This window comes from Jaculus jaculus, chromosome 13 (genome assembly GCF_020740685.1).
Source record: "Jaculus jaculus isolate mJacJac1 chromosome 13, mJacJac1.mat.Y.cur, whole genome shotgun sequence".
NCBI classification, from domain to species: Eukaryota; Metazoa; Chordata; class Mammalia; order Rodentia; family Dipodidae; genus Jaculus; species Jaculus jaculus.
The window spans coordinates 11579047-11595568 of NC_059114.1; the positions used below are offsets into that span (position 1 = coordinate 11579047).

Sequence of the window (16522 nt, forward strand, 5' to 3'; positions counted from 1 at the left end):
TGCAGAGTTGGCTTAGTGGTTTGACACTTGCCTGCGAAGCCTAAGGATTCAGGTTTGATTCCCCAGTACTCACATAAGGCACATGCACAAAGTGGTTCATGCATCTGGAGTTTGTTTATTTATTTATTTTGAGGTAGGGTCTCACTTTAGCCCAGGCTGACCTGCAATTCACTCTGTAGTCTAAGGGTGGCCTCAAATTCACTGCGATCCTCCTACCTCTGTCTCCAGAGTGCTGGGATTGAAGGCCTGCGACCCCACACCTGGCATAGGTCCTTATTCTTGCATGGCAAGCACTCTTACTCACTGAGCCAATACCCAGTTCTTGAGGCTGAACATGAAGAAACTTGGTGGAAGAGCTTGCATAGCATATGTGAGTTTTTTTTTCCCCCATCTCTACCACTGCAAGAAAAAAAGAAGAGCTGGGTTTGGTGGCTCACACCTTTGATCCCAGTACTCGGGAGGCAGAGGTAGGAGCCAGAAGTTCGAGGATTAAAGGCATGCACCACCGTGCCTGGCTTTGTTTGTTTTTGGGAGGTAGGCTCTGGCTGTAGCCCAGGCTGACTTGGAATTTACTATTGTGAAGTGGCTGTTACATTCATGACCTCACGGCAACTGTCATTACCTACACAGCACTGGGCCCATCTGTTGATGACAGAGGAAGGGATTAAAAAAAAAATCTAGGCTGGCATGGTGGCACACACCTTTAATCCCTTGAGAGGCAGAGGCAGGGGGATCACTGAATTCGAGGCGACCCTGAGACTACATAGTGAATTCCAGGTCAGCCTGGGTTAGAGTGAACCCTACTACAAAAGAACAAAAATAAAATAAAAATAAATTCTCATCGACAATGAACAACAAAAATAAGAGCCTTAAGAGTTATCTGAAAGGTTTTCAAAAAAAATTTATTTTCATAAATTAATACACATAACAGTGGGCATTTTAGTCACAAACTACCAAACAGAAAAGGAACTGCAGGGGCATCATGTATGCTAATGTTACCAAAGATGTACAAATTTCATTCTACTGTTGACCATGATGGTAGAGGAACACTTGAGGCAGCTATTTACTGGTCCAGACCTCAGCGGAAGGAGATGTGGAGGCCTCTTGTTGGGAATTCAAACCCAATTCAGCACCAGACAGGGGCTTGTGAAGACCATTATTAGCAAGTATGGAATCTGAGCATGCTGTACTGGATGACAGCTGCACAAGGACCCCTCACGTCACCATCAAAGTAGCTTTTGCTGCTCCATGTGTGGCTAGATGGTAGTATTAAGGTTTGATTTTAACAAACGACATCTCTTTTGCTGGCAAGTTCTATACAGAAGTACAGTTCAGGCAAGGAGTCCTCTCCTGATAATCAGGGCAAGCACACTCTGCACATCGGGCCAATCATTTCTACTTTGGATACAGCCACCTACAATATGGTCATTTGAAAGGTCCTTTCCATGATACCAGGGGAAAACCTAAGAAACAAGACAAGGGTATTCAAGAAAGCACCAACTGCATACTCTCCTCCCCCATCCCAAGTAATGGGAGAAAAGTATCACTGCCTAAAAGTTGGTCTTCTGCGATCTTAATGCGCATGGCACAGCTGCGACGGAGCCCCGGCCTAGCGAGCGAGCGAGGGCTGTGTCCACGTGGCTGCGCCGCAGCCCCGGACCTGCTGCCACCGTCCCGCACACTCGCTGCGGCTCTGGGCCTGGCGGGCAGGGGAAGGGTGTCCAGAATGGGATCCGGAATTGACCTTAGATTGGCTCTGGAGCCCACACAAAAGACCCTTTCAGGCAAAATCGTGGAAAAAAAAAAAAGTCATGATTTTCACAGCTCTTGGAGGAGCACAGTTTTAGGATTCACAGCATGAGTTTCTGAGCTCTTCAGGCTCCAAGTAAGGCAAACGCTACATATCTTTTCACTCATCTCCCTCAGCCTAGCTCTTAAGGTAAGGACAATAAGGGAAAGTAGACACAAGCTGCTTTCACAGGTGATGAGGTACATCCAAACTGATGGAGACATGAGACTGTAGAGTTAAGAAAAACAAATAGAAAAGAGGTACCAACATGAATTTGAGGAAGGTTAGTGTAATTAGAAAGATGGAAAAGAAAATGGGCAGAACCCTGATTGGACCTGAGATTTCTCCTCTCTCTCTCTCTATTTTCACTAAAACATTCAACTTCTGGACGTGAGCTATAGTGGAGTAAGTCGTACTTAATGAACACTTCTCACCGCCTGGGGTGGAACTCCATCCTCAAAACTATACCAAATGCCATCACAGAACATACCTCCTGTAACTGTGGCAGGTGCCATGCCACCAGCTTACATCTCCCACTGTGGTCATGTACCACACGTCCCAAGGACAGTGATGGCCATAAGGCTGGCTGGTCAGTGTGAACTGAATGCTAAGCCAGGTGTGGCTGAGCTCAGCTAGAACCAGTGGATCAACTTCAGCTGAATAAGTTTGCGATGGGGGCCCAGTTCTCTTAACCCTGAAGCTGGGGAAGGGCCTTTGCCCAAGAGTAGGCCAAGAATTGCAAGAACAAGGTAGGGTGAACCTCATAGCAGCTTCCCTCCCACATTCCCTGACAAGGCAGAAGCTGGGCCTCTGTTCTTCTATTCCTCTGTTCCGAGATGCCAATGGCCCGGATCCTTTCCCCTTTAAGCCACACTGCTAACGGGCAGATCTGAATGGTCTGTCATGCTGGTGATAACCACAGAGGGACGGGCAGCACCTTTGGTGCGCTGGGTGACCACGCTGCCCGTGCCAAACTGCCAGTGGGACCAGTAAACAGCTCTGTCAACCCCTTGCTAGTTTGCAAGATGCCCAATAGGAGCTCCCTAGACATGTTTGTACGAGGGCACTGTGCACCACCACTCATCCCACTCCCTGCAGACAATGACAGCGAGAAGCCCGGGGGAGGAGAGGGAGGGTGCTGGGGGAAGCCCAAGTGCATCCTTACGGTCTGGGCAAAGTGGATGTACACAAAACAGGAGACGCTGGCCCCACCATTCAGAACCAGTGTGGGAATCTGCTCTGTTCTAATTTTACTGGGCCTTTGAAGCCACCATGGGTCCAGGTGTTTCTCTCACTTGTTGAAACACCTGAGGCAGGGGGTCTGAAAACAGACATGGCACTTTTTCTTCTCCCTGCTCATGTCAATTTGAGTTCCAGTGTGGCACAGACTGGCAACCTACAAAGGAAAGGCACATGGAGACCTCCAAGCCACACCTCTCATCGCCACCCATGAACAAAGCAGGCACCACAGAAACCTAGGAAGCCAGCCAACACTCTGGGACACACCACTCACCCTTCTCCAAGGCAGCCGGGGATCGTGCCTGCAGCTGACAGCGCCCTCTGCAGCTGCGGCTCGGAGGAGGGGACGAGGCAGCCGAGCCATGTCCTAAGACTGGCTTAAGCATCTTACTTACTGGTGAAGGAGTGACACCTCAGAACTCTTACTGGAAGGGCAACACTGAGAAGAGAGAAACCAGAGGGAAAGGGGAGGAGCGAGCAGGGCAAAGGCAGATGAGAGTCTCTGGGAAAGAATGAGACCTGTGGCCTGCGGCCAGATACAGCAGCATCTTGCTGCCTAGATTCCTGCAGGCCCACCCCAGAACTGAGTTACTTCGGGAGGTGGACCGACATTTCCCATAGACTCGAAACAGGAGCAGAGTACGTGAGGCATTCTCAGGCAGCGCTGGTTGTAGAGTTCTAGGATCATGCTGCAAGAACGCATCGCCAGGTCTAGCCTACGCTCCACTCCTATAGCAGGCCACACTGACAGCAACAAACGCTCCGGCTGAGCCTCTGTTACTACCTGAGCCACTACTCCCAACTCCACCAAACACCAACAGTTCTGATAAAACCACATTCAACCTTTTTTCTTTTAATAACCGGGGGAAGAAATGTGCCTTTACTTATGTCACTAAAACAAATACATGTAACTCAGTGGGCAGGACTAAAAATACAGAAGAAAAAAGTGCTCCCTCTAATGAGCTATACTAGAAGTTGGAGATGGGGAGGGACCTGAAACACTTGAGTTGGGAAAATGTCCCTCCACGCCCTGGTCATCTAGTCAAATGCCTGCTATATAGTCTCTTAAGACATGTATGATCTTTCTCCTTAATGTTTTTAAAAAATATGGTTTAAAATCACATTTAAAGGCCCCAAACATGCAGCAATAATAGAAAAACAAAAAAAAAGAATAAAAGTGAAAATCGTCAATACTACAGCATTAAAAAGTGCAACTTACATTGGGGCCTGGACGGTCTCCTCTGGCACTAGTGACCCACAGTTACAGACAGGAGTAAAAGCCACGCATACGCACACACACACGCACACATACAAGCACGCCCAGAGTAACAGATTCTGGGAAGTCAAAAGATCAGAAAACACACCAGTCATCTTTTCTGAAATGAGCCAGTGAGAAACACAGGACGGGAGGCCAGGTCCCCTCCCCTAGGCCACGTTTCTAAGTAATCTTGGTCTAGCACCACCATATACGAAGTGGAACTTTCATGTGGATGTGCAAATATCAAGTCCCTGCAATCCTAGTGTTGCTTAAGATGCGCGGCTTCTTCCTCCTATGGATGGCAGAGACTAGAAGGAGGTGGTCAGATGTCATCTGGGACCATTCCCAGGAGAAAGGGAACATTCCTGAGGTTCTATACTCAGCAGTAGAAGTAGAGGACCCTTCTTCACCAGTTTCTTAAAAGGTTGCCCCATGAAACAGGTAAAAATTCACGGACTGGGCATCATGAGTGGTTTGGACATAGGGCAGAACTGGAGAACCTCTTCTACAGAGGTTTGAAAAGATCTGAAACTGAGAAGCAGATTTGCTTCTCAACAGCCTGCTGACTGCTCTTGCTCCTCCTCTTCCTTGGCAAAGAAGGTCTCCAGTTCCATCAGCTTCTGAATCAAAAGCGCATCCAGCTCTTGGCCCTGCAGAGCTGCCTTCTGGGCCCTGGTGAAACTGCCTGCCAGCTTGACTTTACCCCGAGCTCTCCTCTTCCGGGGGACTGTAAAGTCCTGAAACTCTAGAACTCGCTTCCTCTTCTGCTGGCTGACTGAGATTAGTGTACCATTTCGTTCTTTGGGTTCCTCAAAGATGGTCTCTAAACACCTGAGAACAGAGCACAGAACAAAATCACCAAACAATGGACTCACATGGCTCATGGAGTGGGGTCATCAACGCTCCAAGTCCTATGATTGAAAACAATTTGCACTAACAACTCTCGCTTTTTTTTTTTTTTTTTTTTTGGTTTTTCAAGATAGGGTTTCACTCTAGCTCAGGCTGACCTGGAATCACTATGTAATCTCAGGGTGGCCTTGAACTCACAGTGATCCTCCTACCTCTGCCTCCCAAGTGCTGTGGTTAAAGGTGTGTGCCACCATGCCAGGCCCACTAAAGCTCTTGACTCAACATATTTCTATGTCCAGTAACTATCTTTATGTATGGGGAAAACACTGACATGTACTTATGGATAGGTGTACAAAGTTAAAAAAATTCACACTGGATAAATGCCATACAATGAAATTGAAATTGGCTCCCTACCTCAACCACATATTATACTAATCATATGTTTTGTAAGTTACACCCAAATCACTTAAAGACAGGCATAAGTAAGCAACATTTAGTAGAGACTGCGACCCCCCCCTCCAAGGGAGGGTATCCCTATAGCCCAGGCTTACCTGGAATTCGCTATGTAGTCTCAGGCTGGCCTTAAACTCACGACAATTGGCCTCCCCAGTGCTGGGATTAAAGGTGTGTACTACCATGCCTGCCTTGTTTTGTTTTAAGATAGCATCTCAAGTATCCTAAATTAGCCTTGAACTCACTATATAGCTGAGAATGACCTTGAACGCTTGAAATGCTTCCATCTCCCAATTGCTGGGATTACATGTATGTGCCACCACCCCATGGTATCAGACAGCAAGTCATTTAAACTTTGTGATCTATATTGACTTCTATTGCAAATTCATTTGCTTTTTATCCTTTTCTGAACTACAAGTATAAGAACATTACTAGCTTACAAGTCATTTCCTTTTTTAAAGGCAACTGGGGCTGAGGCTATGGCTAAGTGGGATAGCCCTTGTTTAGTATGTACCAGATACAGTGGCACAAACCTGTAGTCCCAACTATGAGGGACTTGAGCCCAGACATATGGGGTAAGCCTGGAACAAGTCTGTAATTTGCTGACCTGTGGCATATATCCCAAAAAGTAGCAAAGTAGGGTTGGAGGGATGGCGTAGCAGTTAAGGCACTTGCATGTAAAACCTAAAGACCCAGGTTTGATTCCTCAGTACCCACATAAGCCAGATCCACAAGGTGGCTCATGTGTCTGGAGTTTGTTTGCAGTAGCTAGAAGTCCTGATGCACCCATACTCTTTCTCTATCTGCCCCTTCCTCTCTTCTCTCTCCCATAAATAAATAAATAAATAAATAAATAAATAATATTAAATAGCCAAGTAGCCAGGCATGGTAGCACACGCCTTTAATCCCAGCACTTGGGAGGCAGAGGTAGGAGGATCGCTGTGAGTTCGAGGCCGCCCTGAGACTTCATAGTGGATTCCAGGTCAGCCTGAGCTACAGCAAGACCCTACCTTGGGAAACAAAAGCAAAACAAACAAACAACAACAACAAAAAAGTAGCAAAGTACATATGCCATCCTCTATATTGGGCTTCTCCTACCCACCAAAGACCTTTAAGTTCACTGCAGCCTGGTACACAGCTGCCTTATTAATTTTCTTTAATTTAAGAAACTTTATCCTTTTGAGAGAGAGTGGTGCTAGTATAGGTGGACCCAAGGCCTCGTGCTGCTTCAAACACTAGATGCACACACCACTTTGTAGGTCTGGTTTTGTGTGGGCAGCGGGAAATCAAACCCAGGCCAGCAAGCTTGGCAAGATAGCATCTTTAACTGCTGAGTCATATTCCCTGCCCACCTTCTCTTATTTTAATAATGTGCCACCATGTGCATCTGGCTTTTGTGGGCTCTGGGAAATAGAACCTGGGTCCTTAGGTTTTGCAGGCAAGTACCTGAACTGCTAAGCCAGCTCTTCAGCCCAATTCTAATTATTTCCCAAACCCGTAATAGTAGAACTGAACAGAATCCCTTTCTCAAGTGCAAAAATGAGATTTATGTTGTTTCAGAATTCCTTCCTCTTTTACGCTTGCCATATGTGCTTACCTGTTGGCAGGAGGAGACTTGTAATTCTTGTTTGTATATATTTCTTCTAAGCTAAACTCTTTCTTCTTTAGCCTGAAAGAGAAAAACAAAACCTTCACGAGTGTGCTCTTTTTCAGGTGTTTCTTCTACATTTCTTCTTTAACTTGAAAAGAGAAAATACATGTCACATGCACACAGAGGCAGGATCAGACTTAGGTATCTTTTCTCTTTTGTTGATGTTTAGGATGCTTGCAGGAAGGGTATATATTCCACTGATGTATTATTTCCTTAGGCCTAGAAATGGTGACAGTCTATCATTCTTTGACCTATTACATAGAAATCTTTTTATTATTTTCTTTTATCAAGGAAGGGACTCACTCTAAGCCAGGTTGACCTCAAACTCAGGGACATCCTCTGCCCCTACTTGAAAGCATGCATTGGCATCTAATGCCTTTAATCCCAGCACTGAGGAGGCAGAGGTAGGAGGATTGCTGTGAGTTCAAGGTCAGCCTGAGACTACAGAGTAAACTCCAGGTCAGTCTGGGCAAGAGTAAAATGCTACCTCAAAACAAGAAAGCAAACAAACAAAAAAAACCAAAATTCTTTTATACAGTCCCTATAGAAATGACAATGGTTTAAGATTTTATTTGCATGTCTGTATGGACGTTTACAAGTAACTGTACCACAGTGCAAATGTGGAGATGAGAGGCGATGTCGATGCTCCACCTTGAGACCATCTCTTGGGCTGGGTGTGGTGTGGCACCTGGCTTTAATCCAAATACTTGGGAGACTGAGCTAGAAGGATTGATGTGAATTCAAAGCCAGCATAGACAAGAGTAAGATCCTGCCTAAAAATAAAAATAATAAAATAAAAATTTTAAAGGTCTCTTAGGTGGACATGGTGGCGTATGTCTTTAATCCCAGCACTTGGGAGCAGAGGTAGGAAGATCACTGTGAGTTCCAGGTCAGCCTATGCTACAGTGAGACTCTACCTTAGGGAAAACAAAACAAAACAAAACAAAACAAAACAAAACAAAAACCCAAAAGGTCTCTTGCTTCTGCAAACGATCTGGCCTGCTAGCATCCGATTCTCCTGGCTCCTGCTCCCGTTGTCCTGTAGGAATGAGATCACAGATGCACGCACCACCTCACAGGCAGCTCGGTGTGAGCTAGGAACTGAAGCCAGGCACACCTACTCATGCCACGTGTCACAAGCACACTTAACCACTGAACCATCTTCCCACCACCCAGTAGCTTTTGATTTTAGTATTTTATTTATGTACTTATTTGACAGAGAAAGAGGGAGGGGGGAGAGAGAGAAAGAGAGAGTGAATGGGTGCGCCAGGGCTTCCAGCCACTGCAGCAAACGAACTCCAGACGTGTGCGCCCCCTTGTGCATCTGGCTAATGTGCGTCCTGGGAAATCGAACCTGGGTCCTTTGGCATTGCAGGCAAATGCTTTTAACTGCTAAACCATCCCTTCAGCCCCAGCTTTTGATTTTAAATATTGTATGTAATTATTTGCAAGGAGAAAGAAAGGGAGAAAGAGAATAAATGGGAACAACAGAGGCTCTTGCCACTGCAAAGAAAGTCCAAATACATACACCACTTTGTGCATCTGGCTTTACATGAATATTGGGCATCGAATCAGGGTTATCATGCTTTGCAAGCAAGCACCTTTAACTGCTGAACCATCTCTCCAGCCACTCTCCCAAAGGCTTTTTAAAAATTGTATTTTTCCAGCTGGGAGTGGTGGCACATACCTTTAATCCCAGCAATAGGGAGGCAGAGGTAGAAGGATCACCATGAGTTTGAAGCTACCCTGAGATGACACAGTCCAGGTCAGCCTGGGCTAGAGTGAGACCCTACCTAAAAAAAAAAAAAAAAAAAAAAATTGTATTTTTCCAACTGCTGTAGTGGCACACACTTTTAATCCCAGCACTCAGGAGGCAGAGGCAAGAGGATTGCCTTGAGTTCAAAGCCACCATGAGACTAGAGTGAATTCCAGGTCAGCTTGGGCTAACTGGAGACCCTGCCTTGAAAAACTAATATATATATATGTAATTTCTTTTCCCCTATTGAGACAGGGTCTTGCTATGATTTTCAGGCTGGTTTCCTAAGCTCAATCAATCCTTTTGCCTCAGTCTTTGGAGAAGCTGGGACAACAGATACACGTCACTGCATTGGCTAATTTTATGAATTTTGGGGTTTTTTATTTTTTTGGGGGGGAGGGCTTTTATGGTGCTGGCAATCTATGCTAGGCAAGCACTCTCCACCCACAGCACTTTCATCTATCTAGTCATTCGAGACAGAGAAGATGGGCACACCAAGGTCTCTGTGCACTGGGAACGAACTCGACTCATGCACCATGGTGAGCACCTGGCTGGCACCTGGGTGCTGGGAAAGTGAACCCAAACTACTGGGAGCTTTGCAAATGAGCGCCTCTGACCGCTGAATCGTGTCCCAGCCTCTTATTTTCCCAGTGAGCTATTTTTCGTTTCTGGTTTTTTGTTTGGTTTTGAGGTAGGGTAGGGTCTCACTCTAGCCTAGGCTGACCTGGAACTCACTCTGTAGTCCAGGATGACCTCAAACTCAATTTGAGCGAGGTGGGGAAGAGAATGGGCACACTGGGGCCTCTAGCCATCTTTTCTGCCAGGCTTTTTTGTTTTTAAACATGGGTCCTGGGGTTCATTGCAAACCTTTCCCTTTACCCAGTGCCACGATTTGGAAACGTTAATTTACACTTTTTCTTATTGGTGGTTTATCTACTATATACTTTTTCAGCATTAACTTTATGCCAAGTGTGATCTCGCAACTAAGTTTCTGTTTCCTTAATTTCTTCTGGGCAACTACTCCTGCTTCTAAAATGTTATTAAATTGCACTCTTTCGGTAAGTTCTGTCTACAAGGCATGGGAAACTCAGGTATGGAGTGGTCTGATGGATAGCTCTGTATGCCATTGTATGCTATTGGGTGCTCTGTTCACCTGGATAAGTTCAATAACCAGAGAACTTACATTTAAACTCTTCAATTTCAGCATCGCTCTCTGCATTTGTAAGCATGTGTATTCCTTCTGGACCTTCAACACTGTGTCTATTCCCAGCTTTTTAATCCAGGCAACCTACAAACTCTTTTCCCAAACTGGCCGTCAGATCTCAGACTCAAGCAATCTTAGCCTCCTGAATTACAGCCATATCTTATTGTGCCAGCATTAGATACTATTTCCTTTTGCATATATGTTTGTAGTATGCATTATGGTGTGTGCATGGTGCATGAACGTGTGTGCACAGATATGGGCAAGCAGAGGCCAGAGGAGAAGGTGTGGGGTCTTCTCTCGCTCATCTGTGTTCCTTTCAAGTGGAGTTGCTCTGACCCTGGAATCGCCATTCGCAGAAGTCCCAGGGCCTCTCTGGTCTCTTCCCACAAGACTGGAGTTACAGACAGCACTGCCACATCCAGCGGTTCATGTGGGCAAACCAAACCCTCACACTTGTGCGATAAGCATTCCTGCTGCTCTGCCATCTCATCAACCCTAGATTTGCTTCTTTAAAGCGGGAACTTTCAAATACTCAGTGGGATTTTAAGTACACCTAACACTGAATGTCAAGGCTTTTATGGGTGTCCTTAAAACAAAAAACAAAGATCTCATTCCTCTAGAATTATATGACTATGGCTTTGTGGGCTTTCCTGGGTCAAATAATTAGTGGAACAATTTTACAAATTTCTTTAGGACCTTTGCCTTTTTTTTTTTTCCTTTTGTTTTACGAGGTAGGGTCTCACTCTAGCCCAGGCTGACCTGGAAGTCACTATGTAGTCTCAGGCTAGCCTCGAACTCACACTGATCTTCCCACCTCTACCTCCGGAGTGCTGGGATTAAAGGCATGTTCCACCATGCATGGACCTCTTTTTTTCCTTTTTTAAAAAAATATGTATTTGACTTTTTACCTCCAGCATTTGGGAGGCAGAAGTAGGAGGATTGCTAAGAGTTTGAGGCCACCCTGAGCTACAGCGAGACACTGCCTTGAAAACAACAACGCATTTGAGGGAGAAAGAGACAGGTGGAAGGGGACTGGGCAGGGCCTCCTGCTTCTTGAGATCACTCCAGATGCACGCACTAGTTCTACATGGGTACCGGGGAAGTGAACCCCGAGCCTTCAGACTTTGCAAGCATGCACCTACAAACACCGAGCCATCTCTCCAGCTGACTTCATTCTTTTTCTCCTTTCCTTTTTTTTTTTAAAGAAAGGTCCAATTACATTAACCAGGCTGGCCTCAAACTTTTCTGTTGCCTTGAACTCTTTTTCAGAATTTTATTTTTATTTGAGAAAGAGAGAGAAGGGGGGGGAGGGAGGGAGAGAATGAGTACATCAAAGCCTCTAGAAGCTACAAATGAACTCCAGACACACACATCATCTTGTGCATCTGGCTTACATGGGTCCTAGGGAGTTGAACCTGGCTATGCAGGCAAGTGCCTTAACTGCTAAGCCATGTCTCCAGCCCTCTGTTAACTTTTGATTCTCCTCTGAAGTAGCTGAGATTATAGGCCTATGCCACCCAGACAGGATGTGTTCACCTTTATATTGAGATTATAAGTACTTGAGGTTGTGTTCATGTTATGCCAGACTTTCACCGTGGTAAGGGCAGTGTGTTTTAGGGATTTTTGTTCTGTTTTGTTTTTGTTTTCCCTGAAGTAAGGTCTTGTTTTAGCTGAAGCTAACCTGGAATTCACTATGTAGTGCCAGGATGGCCTTGAACTCAGCGATCCTTCTACCTTGCGTTCCAACTGCTGGCTGGGTGCACCACCACATCCAGCCAGGCATAGACTTTTGTCTTTGATCTGCATCCATGTAGCCTCAACTCAATGGAGCACTGGATTTTACTTTTTTGAGACAACATCTTAAACGCTGCAGACTGGCCTTGAACTCCTTATGTAGCCAAGGATAACCACAAACATCACTTCTACTGGTGCCTCTCAAGTGCTAGTTATACATGTGTGGCACCGCGCTGTTTTACACGGTCCTGAGGACTGACCCAGGGCCTCACATATGATAGGCAAACACTCTACCAACCGAGCTGCACTGCCAGCTGTTACTCTAATTTTCTGTTAACTTTATTTGCAAGCAGAGAGACAGATGCTGGCATCAAAGGCATATGCCACCATGCCCAGCTATGCTTTGCTTTTTGAGACAGCTTCACTGTGTGGCTCAAGCTGCCACAATCCTTTTGCCTCAGGCTTCCTGAGTCCTAGGATGACAAGCCAGCACCACCATAACCAATTTAAAACTTTCCTTTGCTGGGGGCTGAGGATCCGGTTCAGTGGCTGTACCAGTGTGAGAATCTTTGTTCACATCGCCAGGCTGCACAGAGCAAAGCTGGAAGCCACAGCAGGCTTCGGCAGCATCAGCGTGCCAGCAGCATGGAGGGGGCAGAAACAGGAGAATGTCCCAGAAGCTTATAGACCAGCTAGCCTGACAAGGGAGACTCCACCTCAAATGAGGTGCAAGGTGAGGATAGATATTTGAAAGTTGTCCTCTAATCTACACGTGAGCCATGGTGTTGTGCACCTACGTGCACACGCACACATACTCAAGAAAAATCAACAGTACATTATTTTTTTGTTTGTTTTTTTGAGCTAGGGTCTCAATGTAGGCCAGGCTGACCTGGAACTATGTAGTCTCAGGCTGGCCTTGAACTCATGGTAATCTTACCTCTGCTTCCAGAGCGCTGGGATTAAAGGCGTGCGCCACACTAGGTTTCTTTCTTTCTTTATTTGCAAGCGACAGACACAGAGAGAAAGACAGATAGAGGGAGAGAAAGAATGGGCGCGCCAGGGCTTCCAGCCTCTGCAAACGAACTCCAGACGCGTGCGCCCCCTTGTGCATCTGGCTAACGTGGGACCTGGGGAACTGAGCCTCGAACTGGGGTCCTTAGGCTTCACAGGCAAGCGCTTAACCGCTAAGCCATCTCTCCAGCCCGGCTTCTTTATTTTTGTGTAGTATAATTTCTGGTCTTTAACTTGATGACTTCCAGGTCTCTTCTGAATGCTAGTCTCTGCCAGCTAGAAATTTCCTATCATATCTTCAAGTATTCCTGTAATGTCTGACCCACAGAATTCATTTTGGAAAAAGGTATATAGCTACTTTATTCTCTTAAAATGGCTATCATCTCAATGGCAACTTCCTTGAGTCCAATTTTCCACCAGTGATCTAAAAGGACATCTTGTCACATATCAAATTTCTCGATGCATATTTTCACTTTCAAAACAACTTTGTTTTTGCTTTTGGGTGAATAACATGCTGTGGTGCCTACACATGTATGTCCCTGTGTGGTGGTGCAAACACTTGCTATCCTGTGGTAGCTTGAGCAGTGTCGGGGTGCAGCTCTAAGCTCTGCATAGAATTCCTTGACAGTCTCCCACTGATCCCAGAGCTTGCCATTTCCTCACATGCTCCAGTGATTCTTGCTTTCGGCGCCCCTATGGAACTGGGGTGACAGACACACTAGCCCAGGCCAGCTGATCATGTGGGTCTTGGGAATCAAATTTCACTCGCTTCATGGGCCTCCTCAGGCCCTCATGCTTGCACAAGGAGTGCTCTTAACTGCTACGCCAGCTTTCCAGCTCTTGTTAACGTTTATGCTCTGGCTAATTACTCAGACTGTTTTAGTATCTCTTTCTCTCTCTCTTTTTCTTTCTTTTTTGAGGTAGGGTTTCACTTTAGCTCAGGCTGACCGGAATTCACTATGTAGTCTTAGGGTAGCCTTGAACTCACGATGTAGCCACCATGCCTGGTTGCTCTGTTCTGACAAAGTGTCTTGTTCTCTGCTGTGTACACAGCGCTGGCCTGTGAGCTCCCAGAGATCCTCCTGTGTCTACCACCTCTCTCACTGCAGGTTCACTGAAATTACCGGCCCACACTACTGTGTGCAGCTTTCCCCGAGTTCTGGGGGATGTACACTTATGTACTTATGCTTGCATGGAAAGTGCCTTTGTTGTGTGTGGATTTTTGAGGTAGGGTCTCACTCTAGCCCAGGCTGACCTGGAACTCACCATGTTAGTCTCAGGGTGGCCTCGAACTCAGTGATCCTCTCACCTCTGCCTCCCCAGTGCTGGGATTAAAGGTGTGCACCACCATGCCTGGCTGTTATAAATATTTTTTATTCATTGATTTTGAGACACAGAAAGTGAGAAAGAGGCCGATAGAGAGTATGGACATACTAGGGCCTCTTACCACTGCAATCGAACTCCATATGCATGCGCCACTTTGTGTATCTGGGGAATTGAACCCATGCTGTCAGGTTTTTAAAGCAATCTTTTTAATTATGGAGCCATCAATCCAGCCCCAAATCTTTCTTTACAACATCCCCCCCCCCACCTTCTTTTTGTTTGTTTTCCAAGGTAGGGTCTCGATCTAGGCCATGCTGACCCGGAATTCACTATGTAGTCTCAGGGTGGCCTGGAACTCATGGTGATTGTCCTGCCTCTGCCTCCTGAGTGCTGGGATTAAAGGTGTGCCCACCACCCCCAGCTTATGTAGATTTTTAAATGCACACTTGTGTATTCTGTGGGAGTGCAGGGGCATGTGCATGTGGGCATGTGAGTAGAGGTCAGAAGACAACTGTGGGTGTTGTTTCTTAGGATGCCACCCACCCACCTTTATTTATTTATTTATTTGTTTTTTGAGGCAGGGTCTCACTCTGGCCCAGGCTGACCTGGAACTCATGCTGTAGTCCCAGGCTGGCCTCAGACTCATAGCAACCCTCCTACCTCAGCCAACCAAGTGCTGGGATTAAGGATATGTACCACCATGCCTGGCTCTGCCATCTACCTTCTGTTCTTTTTCAGTGTGTTCAATTGGCCTGGAACTCACCAATTAGGCTAGAGTGAACACCAGGGATCCTCCATTCTTTCCTTTCATTGTGTTGGGATTCCAAGTGTGTGCCAACATCCCTAGCATTTTTATGTGGCTCCTGGGCATCAAAATCAGGTCCTTAGTTTGTGAGGCAAGTACTTTACCAACTGAGCCATCTCCCTAGCCCTCACATCTTTTGTAAAAATGAACAGCTGGAAGTGGTAGCGCACGCCTTTAATTCCAGCACTCGGGAGGCAGAGGTGGAAAGATTGCCGGGAGTTTGTGGTTAGCCTGGTAATGCAAATAGTGAGTTCCAGGTCAATATGGGCAAAAGTGAGACCTTGCCTTGGAAAAACGTACATCAAAACAAAACAAAAAATACCCCCTAAAAAAGAACAGATCTTGGGCAAGTAAATAATGTGATAAGTTTTTACTAGTGACTAGAATATACTAATTATGAAATTATTGCTTCTTAGCTCAAAATCCAGAGTGCCTTCCTGTGCTGTGACAATGAAACCATGGGCCCTGAAGCAGTTCTGCACACTAAGTGCGCCGCTCGGTCTGGCAGAAGAAGGCGCCCCAGGAACAGTGCGGTCAGCTCAGGGAGTCTCTCTTCTAGGTTCTCCCGGGCTTTTCTCTCCTACTGCAGGGATGAACTCCAGACGCATTTGCCGCTGTGTGTTTGGCTTTATTTAGTATTAGGAATCAATCCTAGGTTAAGCAGGCTTGGCAAACAAGTGCATCTAACTTCTGAGCCTTCTCCCTAGCCCCAGAGCTTTTCTCTTCAGTCTTCATGTGCTCCGTCTGTGATATATGTGGGGGTGCCTCAGAGGCACCCTGACTGGTTGAGGTCAACACCACAGGCCCCAGAGCGTGCGCGGAAGCAGCGCCTCAGGACCCACGGTGCGTCTATCTGTCACGCTCACGCACGTGCTGCAAAAGGTGGTTGTTTATTTCTCCGGTTCTGGCCTTTGCAATCCAGTTACTGAATGAGCCACAGTCACAGCTTTTCCTGCAGTCTCGGCGCCAACCTGGGGGAGGTAATGCCCCTTCCAAGTTTGCCCTTCCTTTGGTATTGCTCTTGAGTGCCAGGTTATACTTCAGAATTGTTCTATTTTTTTTGAGGCAGGGTCTCACTCTAACTCAGGCTCACCTCAAACTCAGTGATTCCACCTGAGCCTTCCCAGTGCTGGGATTAAAGGAGTGCAACACGACTGTTTAAAAAAACAGTATTTAAAAATAGTTTTATTTGTTTTTAAGGAGGGAGGGAGGGAGGGCAGGAGGGAGACAGAGAGAGAGAGAGAATATGAAGGAGAATGGGAGCACCAGGACCTCTTGGCATTGCACACAAACTCCAGACACGTTGCATTGGCTTTACATGGCTGCTGGGTAATCAAACCTGGGTCCTTAGACTCTTCAGGCAAGTGCCACTGAGCATCTCTCCAGCATCCCTCTCCTGGTAAAACAAGTGTGTACTCTGTGCCCCCCGACTGGACACAAAATGACACGC

At 46.3% G+C, this 16522-nt stretch overlaps 1 protein-coding gene across 3 annotated transcripts in view; it reads right to left on the reverse strand.

Moving 5' to 3' along the window:
• Positions 1 to 881: 881 nt before the first annotated feature.
• Positions 882 to 16522, reverse strand: part of Prr14l (proline rich 14 like) — a 70992-nt gene continuing 55351 nt past the window's right edge. For 2 of the 3 annotated variants that reach the window (XM_045133079.1, XM_045133078.1), the window contains 2 exons: positions 7186 to 7257; positions 882 to 5117 (listed from right to left, as the gene is read on the reverse strand). In XM_045133079.1, the coding sequence (XP_044989014.1) occupies positions 4838 to 5117; positions 7186 to 7257 (352 nt within the window). In that variant the 3' untranslated portion in view covers positions 882 to 4837. The remainder of the gene's footprint in view (positions 5118 to 7185; positions 7258 to 16522) is intronic. The other variant, XR_006633237.1, reaches the window with a different exon arrangement.